The sequence below is a fragment of the Platichthys flesus genome, chromosome 5, assembly GCF_949316205.1.
Source record: "Platichthys flesus chromosome 5, fPlaFle2.1, whole genome shotgun sequence".
Taxonomy (NCBI): domain Eukaryota; kingdom Metazoa; phylum Chordata; class Actinopteri; order Pleuronectiformes; family Pleuronectidae; genus Platichthys; species Platichthys flesus.
In genome coordinates, this window is record NC_084949.1 from 24483458 (window position 1) to 24506864 (window position 23407).

Here is a 23407-nt window from a genome sequence, read left to right on the forward strand (position 1 = left end):
AATCAAAAACCAGACAAAAATCATAAAAAAAAATCATTAAAAAAATGAAATAAATTGCTTTTTTTATTCAAATTTAAAGTAATTATCTTGTTAAAATGTTAGAACTTTTGTGCATTTATGGGTAAAAGAGAGAATACTTAAGATATTCATTCATATTAAATTAAACAAACACATTTACAAATGAGTACTAATACTTCAAATAAATACTTTACTACATATTTAACAGACAGTTTAAAATTGAGTTAATACCATTATAACTATATTGGAACCTAATAGATTCAGATGATCTCAGTGTTCTAGAGGGAACATAGAAAAACCTAGAACACAGGTAAATGTAAAACATAGAACATAACACATAGAACCCAGTAAACTAGAGTCTGATTCTCTGTCCATTCAGAACCCAGTGATATGGTTCATGTTCTGTAAAGTGTGAAACAAAGAAATATATAATTTACACGCTAATAAACTAGTTTTGTTTCTATTTATACTTTCAGTCTGTCGATTCTATAGCACCCCCTGACGGTGACATCCGGTAGTGGGACCCCCCCACATCCACCCTTATCAGTCTGACCGTCCCATCGCCCCCTCCTCTCTCTCTCGCTCTCTCTCTCTCTCTCTTTGACCTCTCCCTCCTCCTTCCTCTCTCCTCCCTCTGTCCTTCTTCTCCTCCTCTCTCACCCCTATCTGTCTCCCTCTCTCGCCCTCCCTCTATGTCCTCCTCTCTCCCCCTCCTCTCTCTCTCTCCCTCTCTCTCTCTCTCCCTCCTCTCTCTCTCTCCCTCTATCTCTCTCTCTCTTCCCCTCCCTCTATGTCTCTCTCTCCCCCTCCTCTCCCTCTCTCTCTCTCCTTACTCTCTCTCCCTCTATCTCTCTCTCTCCCCCTCCCTCTATGTCTCTCTCTCCCTCTCCCTCCCCTCTCTCTCTCTCCCTCCTCCCCCTCTCTCTCTCTCCAACTCTCTCTCTCCACCCTCTCTGTGGCCAAGTTCACAACCCTCTGTCAGTGTGTAGTACTAGGGATTCACAGTGGGTGTGTGTCCCACAGTGAGTGTTTGTCCCACAGTGAGTGTGTGTGGTACAGTTGTAGCGGTTGTGTAGACGTTGTGTGGATGGACGGACTCACTTCACTTCTACTTCTCATCTGGTTTTCTGGACAACAAACTGGAACCAGTGGAGCTTCTCCCCGCCGCTGTGGTTTGTTGGCTCCTCTGGATCCGGCGGCTCTGATCCAAGATGGACACGGTTCGTCTCGTCGGGGACTAGATAACTTCTGGATGCTTCTTCGCTGCTCCGCCAGCTGGATGTAGCCGCTCTGGGTCCTTTCCACCCGGGACAACACATCCTAGAATGAACACTCACCCCGCGGAGCTTTCTTCCGTCAACTTTTTCCCAGTTTGAAAGAAAACACTTTTTTCCCACGACCCGCCATGTCGGGAGTGGTCCGCAGCCTGAGCCGCTGCCTGCTGCCGGCCGACGCCAGCCGGGAGCCGGGCGGCAGCAAGGAGAGGAGCCGGGAGCGGGACGCGGCGCAGGAGCGGGAGGCGCGCCGCAGGAGCCGGGAGATCGACGCGATGCTCGCCCGGGAGAGGAGAGCCGTGCGGCGGCTGGTGAAGATCCTGCTGCTCGGGGCCGGGGAGAGCGGAAAGTCCACATTCCTCAAGCAGATGCGCATCATCAACGGGCAAGAGTTCGACCAGAAAGCGCTGCTGGACTTCCGGGACACCATCTATGAGAATATCCTGAAGGTAAGAGCAAGGCTCCCTGGGAAGTAAAAGAGTGGCAGAGGCCTGACAGCAAACTTTACAACTCAAAGTTTAGTTTCATTATAATCTGTCAACAAGTGGTTTCATTTGACTTCTTTGAGAAACGTCCTCGAAACACACTCTGAGGTTTGTTGACATGTTTGTGTCCTGAAGTGTGAGTGTGTGTTTCCATGTAGGACATTTGGTCTGGTCCTCACAAGTTCACAGGGTTATTTGAGAGTTAAGACCTGGTTCTAGGGTTAGAATCAGGTTTAGACCTTTAGTTGTGATGGTTAAGGTTATAGCGTGAATATATAGTTACAGCCATTGTATTAACTCTGTAGCTCTGGCATAGCCAATGTGTAGATGTGTACCCTACACACAACCCTACGTGGTACCCTACCGTACGCCTCCCCAACCCAGACTGCAAGAGCTGTGATTGGTCCGCTTGGTGGCATCGCATTTCTGGCAGACAGTATTTCCAGAAATCTCCTTCTTCGCCACCACCATTTTGGAATTGACTTGAAGAAATGAACATGGAAGAAAGGTGAACCAAGAGGAAGAGAGATTTCTGAGGTAAACGGAGACACCAGAGAGTTTGTTAATAAAAAGAACCGGGAAACTGGAAACATGCAGTAGCATAGAAACTCTACGGCTGCTAGCTACTATGCATGTAATGACAGAGCAATGCACACATACCTACACACAACTATGGATGCTCACAATGGCATAGCCCCATGTTCGTACCTACGGCGTAGCTTCGACGCAGATGCAAACAGTGGGCCTGAAGGGCTAGGGAATGCAATTATGTCAATGAGTGTCCTCACAACTATAGAGAGACAAGTGTTTGTGTGTGTGTATGTGTGTGTATGAGCATGTGTGTGAGTGTGTGAGCTCCCCCTTTGTTTGCTGTCATGGCCGGGCCTCCTTCACCAGCTAACAATACCAGACTATTCCTAAGGGATGAGCACATCCGCCCTTAGTACCACACAGCCCAGACTAGGATGATAAGAGGCTGGACCTCTGCACTGCTGAAGCAGTGTGTGCACAAGTAAATGTACTTGTTTTGACACATGAGAGAAAGAAGTGTGTGTATTTGTGGTATGATATCAAATATGAACTTGATAGTAAAGGCCTCTATTTCCTTCACCCACCCAGTCACCATTTAGCCTCCTGAGAAACTTCTATCTCATAAACAACATCTCACACAGAGACGATAAAGAAATGCAGCAAATCTTCAAATCTTGGAACCGGTGACTGGCCTCTGTGCTTGATGAATAATTAAGATCAATCCACTCTCCAATTACTGCCAATTAGTTTTCTGTCAATTGACTGATAGTTTCCCCTCTAGTTCGACCCTAAGTGGCTTAGAGCAGTGTTTGGGTTCTGCAGCTTTAGACCCACCAGCAGACTGTGAGTCGTCCTATCGATTCACTGCTAATGAACTATAATATAAAATATTATGTGTATCATCAAATTTAAACTATTTTTTGGCAACGTTACGCCTTGAGCTGAAGACCCACAGATTAGTGATAATGAATAACACATAAAAATTGACTTCTCACTATTTCACCTCATAAACTGAGCGTGGTTCTATTAAAAAAAATGCTGGGTTTGATTGAGCTGGTTAGTTTGACTAAATAAATTTATCTGGATAAGTCTGACGGGGTTAGTTTGAATAAGTTAGTTTGAAAAAGTTAGTTTGAAAGAGTTAGTTTAAATAAGTTTACCTGAGTTAAATTGACTGGGTGAAATTGACTGGTTTAGTTCAGCTCACTGATGGAGGATCAGCTTCACCTGCCTGGTGCAGCGAGCACTCCCCCTCCCTCCCCCAACATCCTCCCCCCCTTCCTTCCCGGGAGCCTGTAATGACAGAGAAGGACGAGCAGGGGGGAAGGAGGGATGAGGCTGAAAGAGAACACACAGGTGTGTGGGTGTGGCTCCGCTCAGGAAGATGAATGAAGGAGGCTGAGTTCAGGTGTGGCCCTGTTCCTCCAGCCTCAGTAATTATAGCTCTGCTCTAATCCTCGTCCGAGTGGAAGCGTTCACTTCCCACGAATCAAAGTAAAACCAAACACCCGCCGGTTCTAATGTTGGAGGAGAAATCACAGCCAGCGGCAGAGCGGTCGCTCAGGCTCCACCCAACATCCAGTGTTTAGGTCGTGAGCTACTATAGGAAACAACTTTACACTCAAGAAGGGACCAATGTGTTCAACTTTGAAGAGCTTATTGGATTTGACTTGTTCCATCAGGCTGGTTTTTCCTTCTCTGTCCTTCTCTGATTGTCTTTATTTATCTGTTATAACTGTTTTCCTGCTCGGCCGAGCTTCTTGGCCAGACCCCATCAATCATGGGTGAAGTCACAAGTTCACAGCCGTTCACAGAAATTTGTCCGTTTCTCACGCAATTGGTTCAGTTTGTTTGATTTTTTTGCGTTTCAACGAAATTCTTTTAACTTTCCCTTTAAAACCAAGACTGTGTCAGCTCCTATTCCTTCTGTTAAGTGCAACTAAAAAGTTCAATTCAAATGTGACTAACACAGCATCGCTCAGATCAATACGCTCTGCTTGATGGTAAATGATACATCAACAAACTTTACATAGAAATAACTGCGTCAGTTCACAAACTTTGTAAGTCTTCTCTTATTCTTCTTGTTGACTACACAACTCAGCATTTAATTGTATTCTTTTATTCAGTGGTTCTAAAACGAAGGTCATTGGGACACTTCCAGGGGGAACGTGAGAAATTTAAAAATTAATCCATTTGTATTCAAAACAATACATGTTTAACATTAGTTAGACATTTCCCTCGTGTTGTTCTTTCACATGACTAAGTAGAAATGTTTGAAGGTTATGTAAAATTACTGGAAATGATATACAGACAACCTCTCCTGTGATTGACACTTGGGTCAACAACCTCTACGATTTAGAAAAGGATCTATCGAGATATACATGTTCACACAAGTCTAAGATAAATCTGTTTCATACATTTCATACATTCTTATCAGTAAAGCAAAGCTCCTCAGTTACTCTGTCGAAAAGCCAGAACTCAGAGTATTTGGCTTCTTTGTGAACTTTGGGGATATCCACGGGAAATGAAAAAGTTCTGTACATATTGAAAAAGTTTATCTACTCACGTAACATTTGTCTGTTACGGCACAAAAGAAACACTGATCCGTTTGATCACTGATCTGATTTAATGTCTCGTATTACTGGGAGAAGAGCAGAGCAGCATCACTGCAGGAAGGCAGCTGCTGGGTTCTTACAAAAAAGTGATGAATCAGACAGACTCTCTGAACCAGCTTCTGTAGGACAGGACACCACTGACCACTTCATGGATGAGAATTCAAGTGGTCAGCGCAGACGTCAGGTTTTCATGTGCGGTCAATGACCCACAAGACAAATACCGAGATGTGTTCCTCCAAATGTTGTTTCCTTGAAAAGCTGATGGTAGAGTTTAGGGCGGCGGTCGGGTTCAATTGAAGCCATTTAGCTTCATGAAATATTCCCAGTGCACCAGTGTGTCTGGTTGTTTTCTCAGAGCTCCACCTGCTGCACACGTCAAACACAGCGACAGGTCCAGGAGACGTTTCCCAGACAGAGACGGTGTTTCTTTTCAGAGGCTGCATCCTGTGAGCGGACGCAGGACACAAAATGGAGAACCAGGCCAAAGCTACGACCTCAACATGACACAGAATTAAGGGGGAAGCCAAACATTAAACCTTCAGTCAGAGAATAAAGAGCTGAAATAGCAGGATAAACATTACGAGTTGTGAAATTTCATTATACAAATAGATAATTATCAAGCAGAATAAAGGTCATTCTATAAAACGTCTGTATAGAAACTATTTATCCAAAGCAACAGATCCAGAATAACAACATCAAAAAGGACAGTTTATGCACGAATTCCATCATTTCCTGCTTATTTTGTTTATCTGTCATTTCCTATTGACTGATAACAATATGAATGCAATTACCTATAATCACAAACAAAAAATGTTTATGAAACAAGGCTTTGAAAGGTGGAAACTGTTTAAAAGATTGAAATCTAGTTTAAATGATTGAAACTAAGAAATTAAACGGTGCATCGTGTTTTAGTTCTGCAAACTTTATTTTGTTATCTTCTTAAAAACAGCCGCTCTCTCTTTACAGGTGTTTTAAAAGTTTAAAATGGTCTGAATACTGCTGCAGTTTAACTGGAAAAGAAAGTTCTATAGCATTGAAAGTTGAAAGAGCGAATTTTTATTTTGACACTTTGGGGACCTACACCTGCGCTCCTGTTGTCGTCTGCTATTTAAGATTTGTGTTTTCACCTTTTTGAGATTTGATCACGTGATTTTCAAGCTGGCCAATCAGGTGATGTTTGGCAGTGTTGTCCTTCAACCCTGATCTGAAACTCCAGAAGCTCATCGTCCGGATCTACTTTCACATTACTATGTTTTCCTTTGAAAACTCAAACACGGATACGCCCTGAGATGCTGCTTGTTCTGTTTTAGTTTGAAACTCTGGAGGTTTTAGCTGACTGGGTCTTTTCCGTCTGGATGTAGCCTTCAGTATTCGTCACATGACCCCAGAAGAAAACAACCAGCATCAGCCGTGGCTCCCAGTGTAGAACACAACACGGAGAATCAATTACAAGTGTTGCTGACTCTGTTGTCTATGCTAACAGCTGTTGTGCAGTTAAACTCTGTATTTTACACGTGGTATGTGATACGTGCTATTATGCCTGTGAGTGTTGACAGGGATTCAAACTGATACGGAGCCAGAACACTCATGTGGACAGATTTTGTTTTAGTTTAAAAGAAATGTAGACGTGTGGTTGTAGCCTGAAGACAAGTTGGGATCTTGGCGGCAGGCCTTAAAAAGCTTTTTCAAAAGATTTTGAAGCTTTCAAACCTTTCAAAGGCGTTTTTTAAGTTTCAGAAAGTGGCATCATATATATCCAATGCATCTGCCATCTCCAGAGTATATAAATAAAGCAATATCACCTATTTGATAACGTGAAGGATACTCTGATTCGCTATATTCCAAATTTGGGCAAAAGATAAAAGGCAGCATTTCTCGGCAGAGTGTGGAGGAGGATTTGAAACGGGGCCGACCTGGTCTGCTTGATATGGCGCCGCAGTATTATTTGGTGAGGAGATGAAAACTCCAGGGGAATGCTCACTATCTGCGGCCTTATTACCGGCAGAGGAGACACAGGCAGGAAGAGACACAGACCAGGGCAAAGTGGATTATGCAACAAACCCACACATTAGTGTGTTGACAGGACTTGTGTTGGTTTTCAGACTGGGAGAACTTGCAGATGTGTAGATGAGTCGTGACTGGATGTGACTCAAGGCTCCCCGCACAGTGACTCTCTGTTTGTGATTTTCACCACCAACATGCTGCCGCTGCTGGATGTGCATGTGTGTCAGATTATGGCTGCATGTGTGTAACGCTCGTCACAGTCTGGGATTTCCTCGGTTGTTTAGGTCGTCTGTCGTCTTTTCTCTCCAAGAAAATAAAGTCGTAAAAATGAGGGATCGCACTTAAAGAAAACCTGCCGCAGCACTTCGTCACAAAGGGGCATGGCAGGCAGGCCACACAGACACACACACACACAATTGCGTGCCACAAACTAATTGCAGTGGTGAGAAATTTACTCACATTTTCTTTTTTCTTCTTTTTTGTATTTACTCTTTTGAAGAGGAAAGGACCAGACGTTTTTTTTGCTTTCGGGTTTTTTCATTATTTCTCTAAAGTTACAACGTGAAGTACACCTGTTGATGTTGTGAAAAACTTCATGGATGACACATTAAACTATAAACATAAACTTGACCTGACTTGACTATTGCACAAGAGATCGGTCAGGTGGTCATGAGTCACTGATAGACGCACACGTACGTACGCACATCTCCTCACCCACACTGACCTAGAAAACACATGAGAGATAATGTTTACAGCCGTGTCCTCTGTGGCATCAAATAATAGACAAAAAACAACTTTATTGACCCAATTCATTTTGGACTTTCACATGATATGAACTTGAGACAGAGGCTGAACAGAGGAGCTGCAGCAAGCGACAGTCTGAGGAGAGCGACCTGTTTTCTGAACATTGGAGCATGGAAAACCTTTTCCAGTTCTACCACCAGATTTCAACTGTGCAGCTGAATATGAGCATATGAGTTTTTTTAAAGTCATAAAAGTCAACACGGAGAGAAAACGGTATCAAAGAGCAAGTACAGATAAGAACTGTTGCTAAAAGTCTAACAAATTAGTAGAGCTCCACAAAGGAGACACAGACACAAATCACTGGATATATCTGTATGTCTGTCTGTGTGTGTGTGTCTGTGTGTTTGTGTCTTGGCAACTTTGATCAGTCAGCAGGAGACCCCCCACACAGATAAATCCTCCAGCTTTTCTTCAGAAAACCACCACCAGCAGCCACTCATGCATGTGTGTGTGTGTGTGTGTGTGTGTGTGTGTGTGTGTGTGTGTGTGTGTGTGTGTGTGTGTGTGTGTGTGTGTGTGTGTGTGTGTGTGTGTGTGTGTGTGTGTGTGTGTGTGTGTGTGTGTGTGTGTGTGTGTGTGTGTGTGTGTGTGTGTGTGTGTGTGTGTGTGTGTGTGTGTGTGTGTGTGTGTGTGTGTGGACATATGCTTCCCTATAAAAGCTCCTCCATGTTTACTAGTGAAGCTCCGAGACACAGTGTTGATGTTTTTCCTCAGAAAGCAACACATGCCGTGTGAGTTTTATATTTTTTAATCAGTGTGGTTTGAAGCCGTCTCACCACTTCACTGCGTCCAGACGTGTGATGTGCGACTTTGTGTGTCTCTGCAGGGAATGCGCGTGCTGGTGGACGCCCGCGACAAACTGGGCATCAGCTGGCAGAGCTGCGAGAACGAGAAGCAGGGCATGCTGGTGATGTCGTGGGAGGGGCGTGTGGGCGCCTCGGGGGTGGAGCCCGGCGAGTTCCAGCTGTACGTGATGGCCCTGAGCGCGCTGTGGGCCGACGCTGGCATCGAGGAGGCCTACACACGGCGGGCCGAGTTCCAACTGGTGAGTAGATCGGAGGGGCGGCTCCCAGTTCATTCTCCCATGGTCCCCGTGTAAGATGAGCTGAAGTATTCATCCATGATTGACTCCACCAGCTATTTAACAAAATGAGGAACTGTAAAGTGATTCAGAAGTTTTGATGAGGTCTCTAGTGACTTCTCTGCTTGTGTGTTGTTGACCGTGCACTCCCAGTTGCAACAGGTGGTTTTAGGGATGTAATATGATGGTGGTCGTGGTGGATGAGCTTTTGGAACTGGGGATCTACTGAGTGCTGTGACACTGAGAAATCATTGTTCTTACATGAATTCATAATAATGTGGAAAAACAAAAACTTATTTATGTCATAACCCGGAATCGTTCTGTATCAAAACTTCCAACATCGATTCTAAAACCACTGAACAATTTATCATTTGTTCAATCAAATCAACCAATAGGAGCCTTTCACAGACATATTGTTATTATTCTTTATGTTTGTGGACAGGCGCTGACATATTATTTTAGACATTTCCAATAAAGTTTAGAGTAAAACTGTTTAATATCAGGCCTCAGTTACATTTGTGTTTGATAACATAATTAAGGAATCATTGCCAAATATCTTTTTAATACATATTTTGGTAGAAAAATCAGTATCGACTTTTTTTTACTACCTAATTTCATTATCAGCATTGTTTCTACACCTAAATTATGTATTTTTATATTTGCAGATGAAGAATTATCTAGTTATCAGCAGAAAAAAAACAAGCAAACACTAGAGGAGAAAAATGAACACAGAAAATCAACTTCTCTTTGGCCTTCGTGACCTCGAGGAGTCGGAGACAAAAAAACATTTCCCAGTAATCCTCCCATGGACGTCTGCACCAGGAGTCACGTTTGCTCAGAGATTAGTCACCGACATGATCCGTCTCATTGAACCCGTCACGAAGCCAACGAGCGAGCCGTGAACAGGCAGGACTTCACCAACTTATCAGTTTGAAAATCTAATGATGACTTTTTTTCCGTGTAACTGTGATGGAAAATGGGAATTTCTCATGAAAGTTTGTTCTTTTTTCTCTTTAAAACACAAACCAAACATGTCCTGGAACTCAGAAGTGGCTGTTCCTCCGTCATTCCTCTCAATCTAAACGCTGACTCATGCCAAAAAATGAACCCTTAACAAAACACCCTGCACTCTGTCTATTTTGGTAGTGAGGAATAAAAGTTCTTGCCACAGATTCCCGAAACAATTCCTCGTCCCTCCGGAGGTCGAGGGCAGCAGCTATCTTCATGGTAACTGATTTACCACAGCCGCTTTTCCCAGGGCTAATAATCTCCAGCCCGCTGTAAACTTCAGAAGAGCTAACTGGATAAAAGGGAGAAATGTTGTACCTGAGTGAAGCCTGAGGAAGTATTTATTGTTCTTCTTAGTATCTTATCTCTCTCCCTTTACTGTCGGGCAACTTTCCAAAGCTGTCATTATTATTTCTCCCTCGACTGGAAGTGGAGCCGCTGAAGTGGAGCCCTGCAGAGACCATTTGAAACGCCTCGTAGATTTCAGTCTAATTCTTCTTTCCTTTTAACCCTAATGTTGTGATCCATACCGGGGGGGCTTCCGCTTGGATTTCTGTCCGTCTGTTTTTTATAAATAGTCTTGTTGATAAGACTGAAAACACTGCAGTATTTCTTGTTATTGAAAATGTATTTTAGTTAGTTTGAAGAGAGGAGACCTGACCTGCACACACAAGGATTTGATTTGCCACATTGACAAACTTCTGACAAACTTCTCCATCTTAAATACCCACAATCCATGATAACAAACACAACACAACATGAAGGATAAAGATGAAAATACATTATGCAGCTTTTGCGTAATCCTGCTAACTAACAAACAAACATTTAGAGAAACACGCAGGACTCATGATGGAGGACGAGTTAACATCCAAGTATAGAGATGTCCTGTTTGTTCTTTAGAAAAGTGCACAGCCACTGACCTGTGGGGGTTTTTAAAAATCTAAATCAGGTCAGAACTTATTTGTTTAGCGCCTCTCACACAAAGTAGAACCTCTGAGGTCTTCACTCACATTCACTCGTCTAAATCCCTGAGCGGCTGGAGAACCACTTCTACAAGTGTGTACAAATGTGCTGTGAAGGGGCCGGACAGACTGTTAACGACACAGAATGCCATGAATAATCACTTAACCACCATATTGTCAACATGGTGAATGTCTCACAGCAGCTGTTCTTGTTGTCTGTGCGTGTCTGTCTGTGTGTGTGTGTGTGTGTGTGTGTGTGTGTGTGTGTGTGTGTGTGAGGGCTCAGGCTGCCCCTTCTGTCTGTTGTTTGTTTGTTGTAAGCGACACAGCAGCTATTCTGTCCTCTCCGAGCTGTAAGTCTGACCTTTGACCTTGTTGCACATTTATCAGTGACGACACTATCTGGCGTCCGACGGGAGCCACTTCCGCCTCCCTCTCACTTAACATACTGTGTGTGTGTGTGTGTGTGTGTCTGTGTGAGAGATGTCAGTGCACAGCTCTGGGTCAGACTGCCTTGTCTTATCTGGAGTCAGTGTGTGATAAACCTAGCATGCGACAGCGGCACAGGCCTGCACACATCACTCTGCCTCTGAAGGATCACGTTCACTATTCTGTACTTATTCTAAATCCCAGGAAAAGAACAAAACCAACAATGAATCAAACAAGTATGTGTGTGTGTGTGTGTGTGTGTGTGTGTGTGTGTGTGTGTGTGTGTGTGCCTGTGTGTCTAAATTTATTGCTCTGAGCTCCACTGTTGAACAAGAAAAATATCAAAACCACATCAGTGAGTCACAGAGTTGCACTGGGTGACAGTTTATTTTAATTCAGCCGCACACACGCACACACACACACACACACACACACGGACACACACGCCATCTGTAAACACTCTGGAGCAGAGGAACGTGTTGCGGGTCTAACTGATTTTGCTCTTCGTCCACGTTGCTCAGGAAACATGTAGAGGGAGAAGCTTCCTGGAGCTTTACAAACTTTTTAGATTAAGTTGAAATGATCATAGAGACATAAAGCAGCTCCAGGTAATCCACGATGGTCCAGGGTTCCATTTAACGACTGTAAATGTAGATGGACAACATGGAAGCTCCCAGAAAGTGAAACCAAAATGTTACGACCGCCCCCTGACAGCTGCAGGTGAGGTGATAAACCCCCGACCCTCCACGTCACCAGACAGGACGTGGACCGAGCTGAGGAATTAAAACACACGCAAAATAAATAGAGTTTGGATTTCATGACGGGAGGCTATGTCTTCACCCCGTCTGTCTGTTTGTTAGTTGTGGTTTGTTTGTAAGTCAGATGACGCAGAAAACCACAGGATGAATTAACAAGAAGCAGGGGAGAAGGACGGAGGATAGGCTCAGGGAGGAGGAAGATTTCTGCTTTACATCCTTTAACTTTGTGAGATAAAGGCATTTTTTTTTATAATGATTCATGGATCTTGACAAAAACAAGCAGGCACATTTAGGGGACCGATATTTTTTCTATCGGGTTTCATAAGGGGGCTGTTGAGAGCGATATCTTGTTACGTGATGCTATAAAAAGGGGGGGGGGTGTCCTGTGTGTATCGGCGGGAACTCGATACCTCGTCTCAATCCGTTGATCGTTACTGTGCAGACTCCTAATGTCGTCTCCTGGGCAAGACGGCTGTGACACTGTAGGAGACAGTGGAACTGGGTCGTCTATGGTTTCAAATCTTTATTTCTACATGTGGTCTCGTCCAGAGCACGACTCTGTGTCTGCAGAGGTAAACCAATTAGAAAGATTGTCCTGAAGAGGTTTAAAGGCTGTTTGTAATGATCTCTCTCCTAACCATCCACTGGTTTAACAAAAACACAAACAAATCTTTGGTTGATTGCTTCGACACCTTGTGCGTAAAAATCCGACGGCCACAAATATGTAAACAAGCCATGTGTAGATGAGCCCAGATTAACGGGCAGCTGCTCAGCGGGCTGGCCAGTTTCCCAGGTTGTAGATCTCTGTGCAGTTAATGAGGAGAGTAATGTGAACCCAGGGGTTATAGCATCTCTGTTTGCCTTTTGTTCAGGGTTATGTTAAAATGTTTGACTTCATTTGGAAATAAAAATAAGGAAGCCCCAGTATACGTTGTCCTGAAAGGCGCCTTGAGCAACATCAGCGTGACCCAGAGTCCGAATTCACACGATTATGAGAATAAGACTTGAGAAAACAACAGAAATTCCCTTGTGGCTCCGTGACTGAAAATAGCAGTGGGGAAAAAAAGCACAATATGTTCCTGTTTGGTTTCTATTTTCGACAAAACGACAGCGTCCAGCTGTTCTCGGACATTACGTCAACACTTCTACCTCGGGGACCCCCTTCAGATCTACATGGGGACTCGTTCACAATAAGTAGAAATATAGAGAATCACCAGCCTCATTCTCTCCAAGTAAGAAAAACAAAGTCTCCTGCGGATAGAATTATGCTGAGTTAGATACTCTCTCTCTCTCTCTCTCTCCTTCTTCCCCCTTTTTTACTCTGGGAGAGGTTTTCGGGGGATACCACAGTCAGCTTCTCCCAGGCACAGCTGGAGCGGAGCCACGGGCAGACAGAGGGAGAGGGAGGCTGTCTTCAGACGTGCACTGAAGTCCAAAGAGATTTCCGGAGGGGGCTGGATGTGAGAACGCAGATGTCCCGCCGTCAGCTGCTCCGAATGTTTCCCGGAACTTTGCCGTCTCAAGCACTTCGTGTCTGAAAGCAGACTGAGGCCGAGAGGCAGAGAGAAAACTGAGCCAAGCACAAGCGGAGACAGACAAATAAAAACCAACAGCGAGCACATGTGAGCATTTTGTTTACTTGCCAGGCATCGCTGTGTTCCCAGCACCACACCCCAGATAACACATGGGTGGATAAAGGACACAAACGCCAAACCCTCCTCTGTGCTTGAGAAAACAAGGCTGTATATCAAAGCTGTGATGCTCGACTGTGGCTGTTGTTTTCAGCGGCACAGACATCCTGAGCAAATGAGACACAAGTTCAGACTGAAGGACGTGAACACACACACGGACACATGCTCTCAGTCCATATGTCTGAGGAGATGAGATTTCAACCTGTGAGTCTGTCAGACAGAAGCTGCACTTCCCTGGTTTTAACCTTAATCTTATTGTGTCTGTGAGTGTTTACACATGAAAACCCTTCTCTGTCTCTGGGTTCGGGTGTGGCAGCCTCCTCGTGGACGCGGGGGGGTAGAGAGCAACTCCAGCACTGTGCAGATTTTCTACTTTCACTTCCGTTTTATTTTATTGTAGTGCAAACGCTTGCTCCACATTTCAGAAGCATTTTAAAGCTCTCAGCAGATTGTGAATAATTATACAGAATAAAATCAACAAGGAGTTCATGATGTACTTTTTTATCTCAACACTCACCCTCTGCCCGTTTGTTTGTTTGTGAGATTACAAAAGATTACACAAAAAACAACTGCACAGATTTCCGTGGAAGAGGAAGGATGATTCAGGGAGGATCCCATTAAGGTTTGACATGGACGGGAATCTTCTTTCACTTTCTTTACCATTGTGAGATGGAGCTTTTCAATATTTTAACAATTTTCTGAGGGAATTAAAAGATAATTTTGGTTTCCTCCAAACTGAGTCTCATTTTCATATCAGCTGTGAAAAACAGTGTTGTCACCAAAGAAACTTCTGAGATCTAGAAACAACAATAATACAACTAAGTGCTGGTTTCTCCACATAAAATGTTTTTTCTAATTTGTTTTAACATAAATTAAACAAAAGTTAAAAATTCTAATGCAATTAAAAAAACAACTTAGAAATGAATCAGATACTACCATACAACAGGAAATAAAGGATTCTGTGAGGGATATGTTAGATTTAAATATTAAACCATTGAAATCCAGCCGCTGTCTATTTATTTAATATATTTGAATACTGTATTAATGAGTGAAAATTTGAAGCAAGTTGAAGACGCCACCTTTGACTCTGGGAAACTGTGATGGTCATAAATAAAACAATAATCAATGGATAAATGAAAGAAGGATTAGATATCACCCTGGATTATTACTCATCCCGCCTCGAGTTGATATTTCATTGTGGTCCACAGTGAAAGACTTCAATGGACGAAACTTTAGTGGCACACCCAGTCACACACACACACACACACACATACAAGTGACGCATATACCTGTGGCTACACATACACATGCATGCACCCATGCACACAAACATACAACGCAGAATGTGAGTTTATTCAGGTCTGTGCCGTAATAAAGCCCCTAATCTGCCCATTCAAGCCATGAATGGAGACATTCCTCCTGCCTTATTCAGCGCACACACACTCACACACACACACAAACTCTCACACACACTAACACACACACAAGCTGTATTTTTGAGTTTTACTACTTGTGGATTTGCATTACAAGGCACTAAAACTCATCCTTGGCTGAATAAAAATAATTTATTTTGATATTTGGTTTAATGCTTCCACTGAATGAATGATCCGGCTGTTTCATTTCTGCTGATGGATAGTTTCTGTGTCAGTGGAAAATATCTGCGTGTGTGTTTGTGTGTCTGTGTGTGTCTGTTTGTGTGTGTCCGCTCACAAACGTCTGTGTCTGCGTGCCCCCTCATCTCTGGGAATTCCCCTCTCCCTGCTCTTCCCTCCGATCCGCCCCTTGTCCTGTTCTCGTCCCGCTGAACCAATCCCGGCGTCTGGCTTTGTTTCCCTACTGCAGTGACACAGTGGGTCAGCGGCGGGGTCACGGGGTCGTGTTTCACCCGCACGGGGGGGGTCACGTTTCCTGCTCGTTACACAACACACCGTGTCGGCGACGACAGTGATTAATTTAACAGCCACATCAAAAAGGTTTGGTCAAAGTGACAGAAAGTGAAAATCTGCCGCCGGGAAAAAGTTTGAAGATGGACAATGCTGTATTGTGGTGAGGCCTATGTGTGTGAGTGTGAGTGTGTGAGTGTGTGTGTGTGTGTTTGTGTGTGTGTGTGAGTAATGGTGCTGCTAAAATGACTTTGTAACTCGGTTCTGTCTGACTCGCTAATCCCTCCCTCCCTCCCCCAGGCCTATCCCCTCCATTTTCACACACACAGCTGTTTCCTGTTGAGTGTGTGTGTGTGTGTGTGTGTGTGTGGGGGGGGGGGGGGTTGGAGGGTGAGAGGGAAGAACGAGGTTCAATAGTAACCATTTTCCAATATTTCAGTTTTTTGTTCTGTATCAACACGGACTGAAGGTTTAGTTTCGGAAGTTGCTACCACTGTTTGCCCCCCCCTTAATATGAATGATGTAAACCTGACACCACATCAAACTACTTTACGCTTTAGAAAACTGAACCCTCCCAAGTTCTTCCTCGGTTCCAGGCGCCCGCTACTTCCACAGAATCAATTAGCAGCCTCTCAAAACTTCCCTTGGGCTGTGTAATCCATTACAGCGACGATCAGCCTGCACTTAAACCACATTACCACTCGACAACAGTGTGGCATTGACATGAATGAAGGCAGACTTTATGTTCACTGTGATGGACGACAGCTCAAGTTTCAAGAGTCGGACAATTTATTTTCCTGCTGTAGGAAAATGAAATGAACTCGGTTGATGTCTGTAAGTGGCTGTAATTGATATTTTCATTAAAAACGCGGCTGCAGAACTCAAAGCGACATGGTGAGCCGGTTGTTTATGGCAGAGAAGCCACGGAGAATTATCGCCGCTCGGCTCGTGCACAGCTTTAAAGAGACTTTCGGCTCGTTGTTCGTCTGCCTGTCGGAAGGTTTACTGGGATGGTTCGTTCTCACTGCTTCCCTCAGGGAGACAGCCATGAAAAAATCGGTGCAAACCCTCTGTAAGCTACGTGGTGATCACCAAACCGCAGACAGACACAGGCAGCAACTACACAGGGAACATAGAGGAGCTGGTAGAGGCTGATTCTTCCCTCAGGAGTCGGTGGAGACCAAACACAGAGCGTACAAGAGAGTGAACATCGGGTTTAGACTATTCACACAAAACACAAATCCAAACTAGAACAGCTCAAACCTCCAGCAAGGCCGAACAATCTTGTCTACTTCTTCTTAAGAAAGAAGTCATTGTCTTGTTAATTGTGTATTTGTGATAAAACACAATTGAAAAAAAGTCCTGAATCTGTTCCTAAGTGTTGTGGTTTGTTACCAGACTCAAGACCAGTTCCTCCATCAAGTCTGCAGAAAATCATACAAGTGTTTTTTTTTTTTTCTTAATCCAACAAACACACACCAGTGAAAACTTTAACACACAGGAAGAGGTAGTAACTGGTAATAATTCCCTGTATGATATCGAATGTGCCCATTGCTTTGTTTCGGTCTCCACCAGTCCTGAGAGAAATATGCGTTTCTTTGTGTGTCTGCTACTGATTTGGGTTAATCACAGCTTTTTGTTCTATTGAATAACTAGAATGTTACACAGTAGAAAAAATACTGTGTCAACACTAGTCTCCTTTATTTAAACTAAACGAAATCACACACACTCTTAGATTTAAGTCCCTTCAATATGCCTGATTAATTTCATCAAGATCTATGAATTGTTGCCTGGGAATTAGGTGATTATGTAAAAATCATTTGCACACTTGTCTATTTTGGCGTCTTTTGTATTCAGTGTGTTGTTCTTCGCTCTCTGTGCTGCTGTTACACAATCCTGTATTTCCAAATTAAGGATCAATAAAGTACATCACTCCTGCTGACATACAAACACACACAGCCTCCCCGCTGGTGATAACAACTGCTGCTGTTGGAACCAAGCTGGACCAGGGATATGATATCGATGAAGACGTTGATAAATGCAGCTTTAATGCCTGTGCATGGAGTCACAGACCCACGTCAGTGTAACTTAATGTGATTAGCGACAACACCGATAAGAACGTGGCTCATGTAAACAGAGAGACTGTTATGATTCAGTTCCATAACCCGAGTCTCTCTCCGGTTGGTGGTTTTACATTCAGATCACTGATACGGATCAGGCCTGCCCATTAGAGGCAGCGTCGCAGTGCGTTAGAAATAACATGATGCGATTGGTATGATTATGCTCTGTCACATGTTTTCTGTTGCACTGATTGATGTCTTATTGAATCACTGACCGCAGTCTAACAGCTTCTCCGACTTGAGGAGGAAATGAGGAGAAAACACACAAAAATTAAACTGTAGTGATCGTTAGGTGCTGCTCTTTAATCTTTTAAAGCTGTGTTCATGTGAATCAGGACGACTCAGCTGGGATTTCTTTCTCTTCCTGTCTGCAGAGTGAGTCGGTGAAATACTTCCTGGATAACTTGGACCGGATTGGACAACCGGTGAGTCAAAGTGACTTGTCATATCTTGAAGGAAACAATATTTTGAAACCTTCCAGAACTTTGACATCCACAAAAACCTATAAAAACACCCCAGAGGTAAGGAAAACAAAAAGGAAAAACAGAATGTCTCCTTCAAATATCCAATGTTTATCCCCCATTCTCAGAACTATAGCCCGAGCAAGCAGGACATTCTGTTTGCGAGGAAGGCGACTAAAGGAATCGTCGAGCACGACTTCATCATCAAGAAGATTCCCTTCAAGATGGTGGACGTCGGAGGGCAGAGGTCTCAGAGGCAGAAGTGGTTTCAGTGTTTTGACGGGATCACATCCATACTCTTCATGGTTTCGTCCTCCGAGTACGACCAGGTACCCCTTCCAGCACACACAAACAAACACACACACACACACACAGACACACACTTCTGGTCATGTAACATTGACGTGGAGGTTTAAGGGGTTAGTCAGACAGTCCGATCATTATTCTCCTGAGTTTTTCAATTACAAAATGGACAAGAAACATCAGAGAGATGCTAGATTTGAGATTTACACAAAGCTCTCTTTGTGGTCGGCTGAGGGAACTTGACTGTGGTTCTAGTTCACATCAACAAGTCATATGATGACGACTAAATCCTTAATTTGTGCAGAGAAAACCACAAAAATAACACAAGACTGTGTGTGTGTGTGTGATTCCAGGTCTTGATGGAGGATCGAAGGACAAACCGTCTGGTGGAGAGCATGAACATCTTCGAGACGATCGTCAACAACAAGCTCTTCCTCAACGTGTCCATCATCCTCTTCCTGAACAAAACCGACCTGCTGGTGGAGAAGATTCGCACAGTGGACATCCGCAAGAACTTTCCCGAGTTCAGAGGAGACCATCGCAGGCTAGAGGACGTTCAGGTACGTCCACACAGCCGGGTGACTCCCATGGTCACTACATGTTGTGTTCCCATTGTCCTATATTCCCTCATTTCTAATGTTCCCACGCTCCTACGGTCTTGAGTTCCTATATATCGTCAAATAACGTCTCATATCTCTAAGATCCTATTTGCCCAACGTTCCTGCATTCCTAAAATCATATCTTTACGATCCTCTTTGTTCCCAAAGTCTTGTGTTCCCCATTTTTCTGTAGCACACAACAGGAACTTGAAAACTTTCCCCAGTTCTGTATTTGCTCATGGTGAAATCGGTTATTCTTGGAACTCGTCAAAAGGGACAACTGCATGGTTCTTTGTATTATAGGCTCTCACTTGATAGAACCTTCCAGCTTATTAGGGTTTGGGTTCAGAGCAGGGAATTGGGGTTGGGGGGGTGTCTATATTATTGTTTTAAAAAAACAATTTAATATTTATTAAAAAATATTTTAACCTCAAATGGGTCAAATGTCAAAAGTAGAAAAGGTGGCACTCAAAGAAATCACAATCCTGTAGAGCTTCATATCTTATCTTACTTGCCCGTTGTGGCTAAGCGAGTTTATTAAAATCAAATTCAAAGGTCAGCTGTGCCTACCTCGTTGATTGGATGATGTGTATGAGCGACTCGCTGTTGAAACTGTTCACAGACAAAAAGCTGAAGTGTGTTGAAGGAAAGTCATTTTAATAAAACCGTAGCTGTTCCTTATTTATAGTCTTTTCTGCGATTAAGCAACCGACTGCGAAGCGGCTTCCTCTTTTCACACGTGGCCGGTGCACGTGAGGTGACTTCTGACGCTGAGCTTGCTTTTCTTTATGAAGGCTGTTTTTTCATCAACACTTTTACATTCACTGTTGTAAACTGTCACCTGTAAATGTGGTAATTGTTGGGGGTGTTGGGAAACTTGCATATTATCACCACTGCTGTGTGGAAGTAAATACTCTGAATAAGAAAGCTGTAATGTGTCCATGTAGACATCGTATTAGAAACCCTGTTATCCATGTGTGCTTTCTCCAGGAGAGAATTCCCTGATTACAGAAACAGGGCCTCTAGTGTCTTTGTGCCATTTCCCTGAGGAAAGCAAACTTTAACTCAGTCACTTAACCGCCCCCCCGCTCTGCTCCTTCCAGGCGTTTCTGGTGCAGTCATTCAGCCGTAAAAGGAGGAACCGGGGGAAGCCGCTGTTCCACCACTTCACCACGGCGGTGGACACGGAAAACATTCGCTTTGTCTTCCACGCCGTCAAAGACACCATCCTGCAAGAAAACCTCAAAGACATCATGCTGCAGTGACCTTCACGCTGTGGACGACGGCTTCTCTGACTGTGAACTGTGAAGACGTGAACCAGGCCTGAGTCTGACACGGATGAACCCGTGGAGTTGAACCCTCGCTGAGGATCCAACTGAACTCTGAACCTGTGGCTCCTGGCCGACGTCGGCCCCCTGTGGAGAAACTGTGAGACCCTTTTGTGTAACCTGTACAAATTTGTGTATCGCTGGAAAGACAGTCACCTTCTCCTACTCGTAGCACTCAAGTGTTCTTAATGTACGTGTTGAGAAATGTATAGAAAAGAAGCGAGAAACCAGAGAAAAGCCCCGACTACATGACATGAGCACTGAAAGTGGGTTTTCTCGGATGTAAATAATGACAAACGCTGTCACTAAACCAAGTCCGACCGATGGAGAGACCGAGCTGTGGAAGCAACGAGCCGGAGTTCATGAACCTCACGAGGAGGAAAGAAAGAAAGACCCGATGTACATGTGACGGAGGGGAAGAGGGTTCGTGCTCCTCCCAGTCATATGCTGCGTTATCTGATCAGGTTGCACACGTGTTCCGGTCAATGATCTTTAACCGAGGGAAAGAAGTGAATGTGTCTTGTGCTCTCGGTTCTCTCCTCGTCTCCCCACTCCGCTTCTCTCCTCTCTCCTCATCCCTCCGTCACACAAGAGATGAACAGCTGCAGATAACGAGTTGCACCGCTCTTTTTTTTTTCTTTCCTGTGCCTCTCCTCGTCTCTCTGGCACAATGGTCAGATTGTTCGTCTCCTCCCTCTCCAGCTGAAACAGTAGACGGTCAAATTAGAGACTCGTCTTGGTTTAAAGAAACACACACAAACACACACACACACACAAATTACGGTTAATCTCTTTCCTGATGTCTTTCTCCTGTTTCCCACCATCATCCCATTATATATGTACCACCACAGCCGAGACCTGACCCCTGGGAGATCGTTAGCATCCCCATTTTACGGAGAAAAAAACAGCATGTTGTGAGTCTTTTGTCCGGTAAAGACAAAGGGAACAACACACAACGAGAGGATTGAACTGTCCACGACTTTATCCCCATGTTTCTGGCACAGTTTGGGGCTTTTGGATTCTCCCCTGACTGTGACTGTCGGGGGTGAGAAGTCCACAGCGAGCCACACTGATGATGATGACACACAGTCAGATCCTTTTCTCTATTATCTGATGGTTTCTGTATCAGGGACACGTGAGTCATAACGTGTGAGCCCCCAAAAAGTGGTTCTTTATATCTAAAGTTGATTAATCAAACTGAAATATCAATAACTCTCATTTTGATCATCAATGAATCATAAGTCATTACTCAGTGAACGTTTGCAGGCCCAAGACTCTCAGGCATTCATTTAGATTCGTCCCTTTTGGCTCTTTCACTGTTTTTCCACATTTTAAAGCTGCACTAGTGAATATATGAATTTGACCAATGACCAAATGACTTAGTATGAAGCACACAGTGTTGATCCGACGATTTCAGCTCCTTCCAGCTCTTTGTTTTGGTTTGATGTGAGTTTCCAGCATCAGAAGGCCCCTGATTTAAAAAACTACCACAAACTCACGGTACAACACAAACTCGCCGGTGGACGGAGGGGAGGAGTTAGAGCCTGATGTTTCCTTCAGGAGTCGGTGGAGACCCAAACAGAGGAAAAAGAGAGCGAGAGTCACATGACCGAGAACACGGCTGTACACGATATGTTAGCAAGTTTATCGACTTCAAACGTTCAGTGGTGTGTGTTCACAGCTTGTTGCGATTCCCCCCCCCCTCCCCCTCCGAGCGACAAAAACTTTAAAAGCAAGTCATCGAAAAAGCCATCAGATTAACCACTATTGATAATAATCACTATTTGCAGCCTTAGTTATGCCTGTTGAAAAGTTAGCATTCGCTGGTAATGCTATGCTATGGTTACTTGCAGTTTTACGAACCTTGTGCACTGATTTTTACCGGTGGTTAAACTGTTGGTTGTTGCCATGTTGGATGTGTTGGTTTTTTTTTTTTTTTTTTTTACGCGATATTAACGAACCCCTCAGCCAATCAGAAGCCAGTGTTTTCCAGACCATGGTAAAACTGGTCGAACCCCGATTCTTTGGATCCTCGAAATAAGTTCCAGACTCATGAGCACTTCCACGAGCCTTATTCTTATCAAACTGTATCAAACTGTGTCATGTGTCGGTTTTGTGTGTGTGTGTGTGTGTGTGTTCACGGGGACTTGTGGCCCCGTCGGAGCACGTTTTCACTTCCTGTACATAGTATTCTGTGAGTATTTGCCTGACACTGTGTGTTAACCTTACAATACAAACACCACTCGGTCGAACAGCATCACTGTCACTGTAAAACGTTGCTGTAAAAACGTGTGTCGTCAACTAACTTTACCTTTTTTCCACTCACGCGCAACTTATGTTCTTCGTAAGTGTCGTCATTGCACTGGATGTATCCAAGAGAAGAAAGAAAGAAAAAAGAAACGGACCGGAGAGCAAGAAGGAAAGAAAACAAGAAGGAGGCCGAGAAACAAATAAACGGACTTTGAAAGTGGAGCAGGATGAAGGGAGGGGGGGGGGGGGGGGGGGGGTGTCTTCGGCCTTGGCTCTGTGCTCTGTGGTGAAATACACTGCCTTTTGCTGACATGCTGTTTCTTTATTTTCTCAGTGTTTGGCGTCTGTGTGTGTTTGATTGTGCGTGTGGTAAAGCAAGAGGTCGGGACCCTTTGGAGCTGGAGAGGGGGGGGTGGAAGAGCGAGAGAGGAGGAGGAGGAGGATGGGGCGGTGGGGGGGGACAGAGGAGTTTAAATACTGTTTGGAGTTGAAGATGTGGTGTGAGAACAAAAAGGAATTTAAATATGTCCCGGGGGGGTTTAATCAGTATTTATGAACACAAGGATCAGCCAGGAAGGGGAGGAGTCAAGGCTCCTGATCAGTGATGTCATCCTGCCGTTCAGCCTGCAGGCGAAACCCGGGGCTTTGATTCCACATCGTGAAATATGAAGCTCATCAGGCCGCCGGGCACCAGAGAGGCGCTGGAGTCGGGTCAGATCCCCGTCACCCAGCGGAGTCTGACCTCTGCTTTGACTTTTCATCTGACGAGCCTCCGCTATGTAACGGGGGGGGGGGGGGTGTTT

At 44.3% G+C, this 23407-nt stretch overlaps 1 protein-coding gene across 1 annotated transcript; it reads left to right on the forward strand.

Annotated features, from left to right (window-relative positions):
• Positions 1-983: 983 nt before the first annotated feature.
• Positions 984-22782, forward strand: gna12a (guanine nucleotide binding protein (G protein) alpha 12a). The gene is made up of 6 exons (XM_062387496.1): positions 984-1741; positions 8558-8776; positions 18038-18088; positions 18253-18453; positions 18781-18987; positions 20130-22782. The coding sequence occupies exons 1-6, from the start codon at positions 1424-1426 to the stop codon at positions 20289-20291; spliced, it is 1158 nt and encodes a 385-aa protein (XP_062243480.1). The 5' UTR covers positions 984-1423; the 3' UTR covers positions 20292-22782.
• Positions 22783-23407: the final 625 nt, after the last annotated feature.

Coding starts and splice junctions, on each gene's coding strand:
- gna12a (XM_062387496.1), top strand. CDS start 1,424: ATGTCGGGAGTGGTCCGCAGCCTGAGCCGCTGCCTGCTGCCGGCCGAC. Junction 1,742..8,557: donor TCTATGAGAATATCCTGAAG/GTAAGAGCAAGG, acceptor GTGTCTCTGCAG/GGAATGCGCGTGCTGGTGGA. Junction 8,777..18,037: donor GGCGGGCCGAGTTCCAACTG/GTGAGTAGATCG, acceptor TCCTGTCTGCAG/AGTGAGTCGGTGAAATACTT.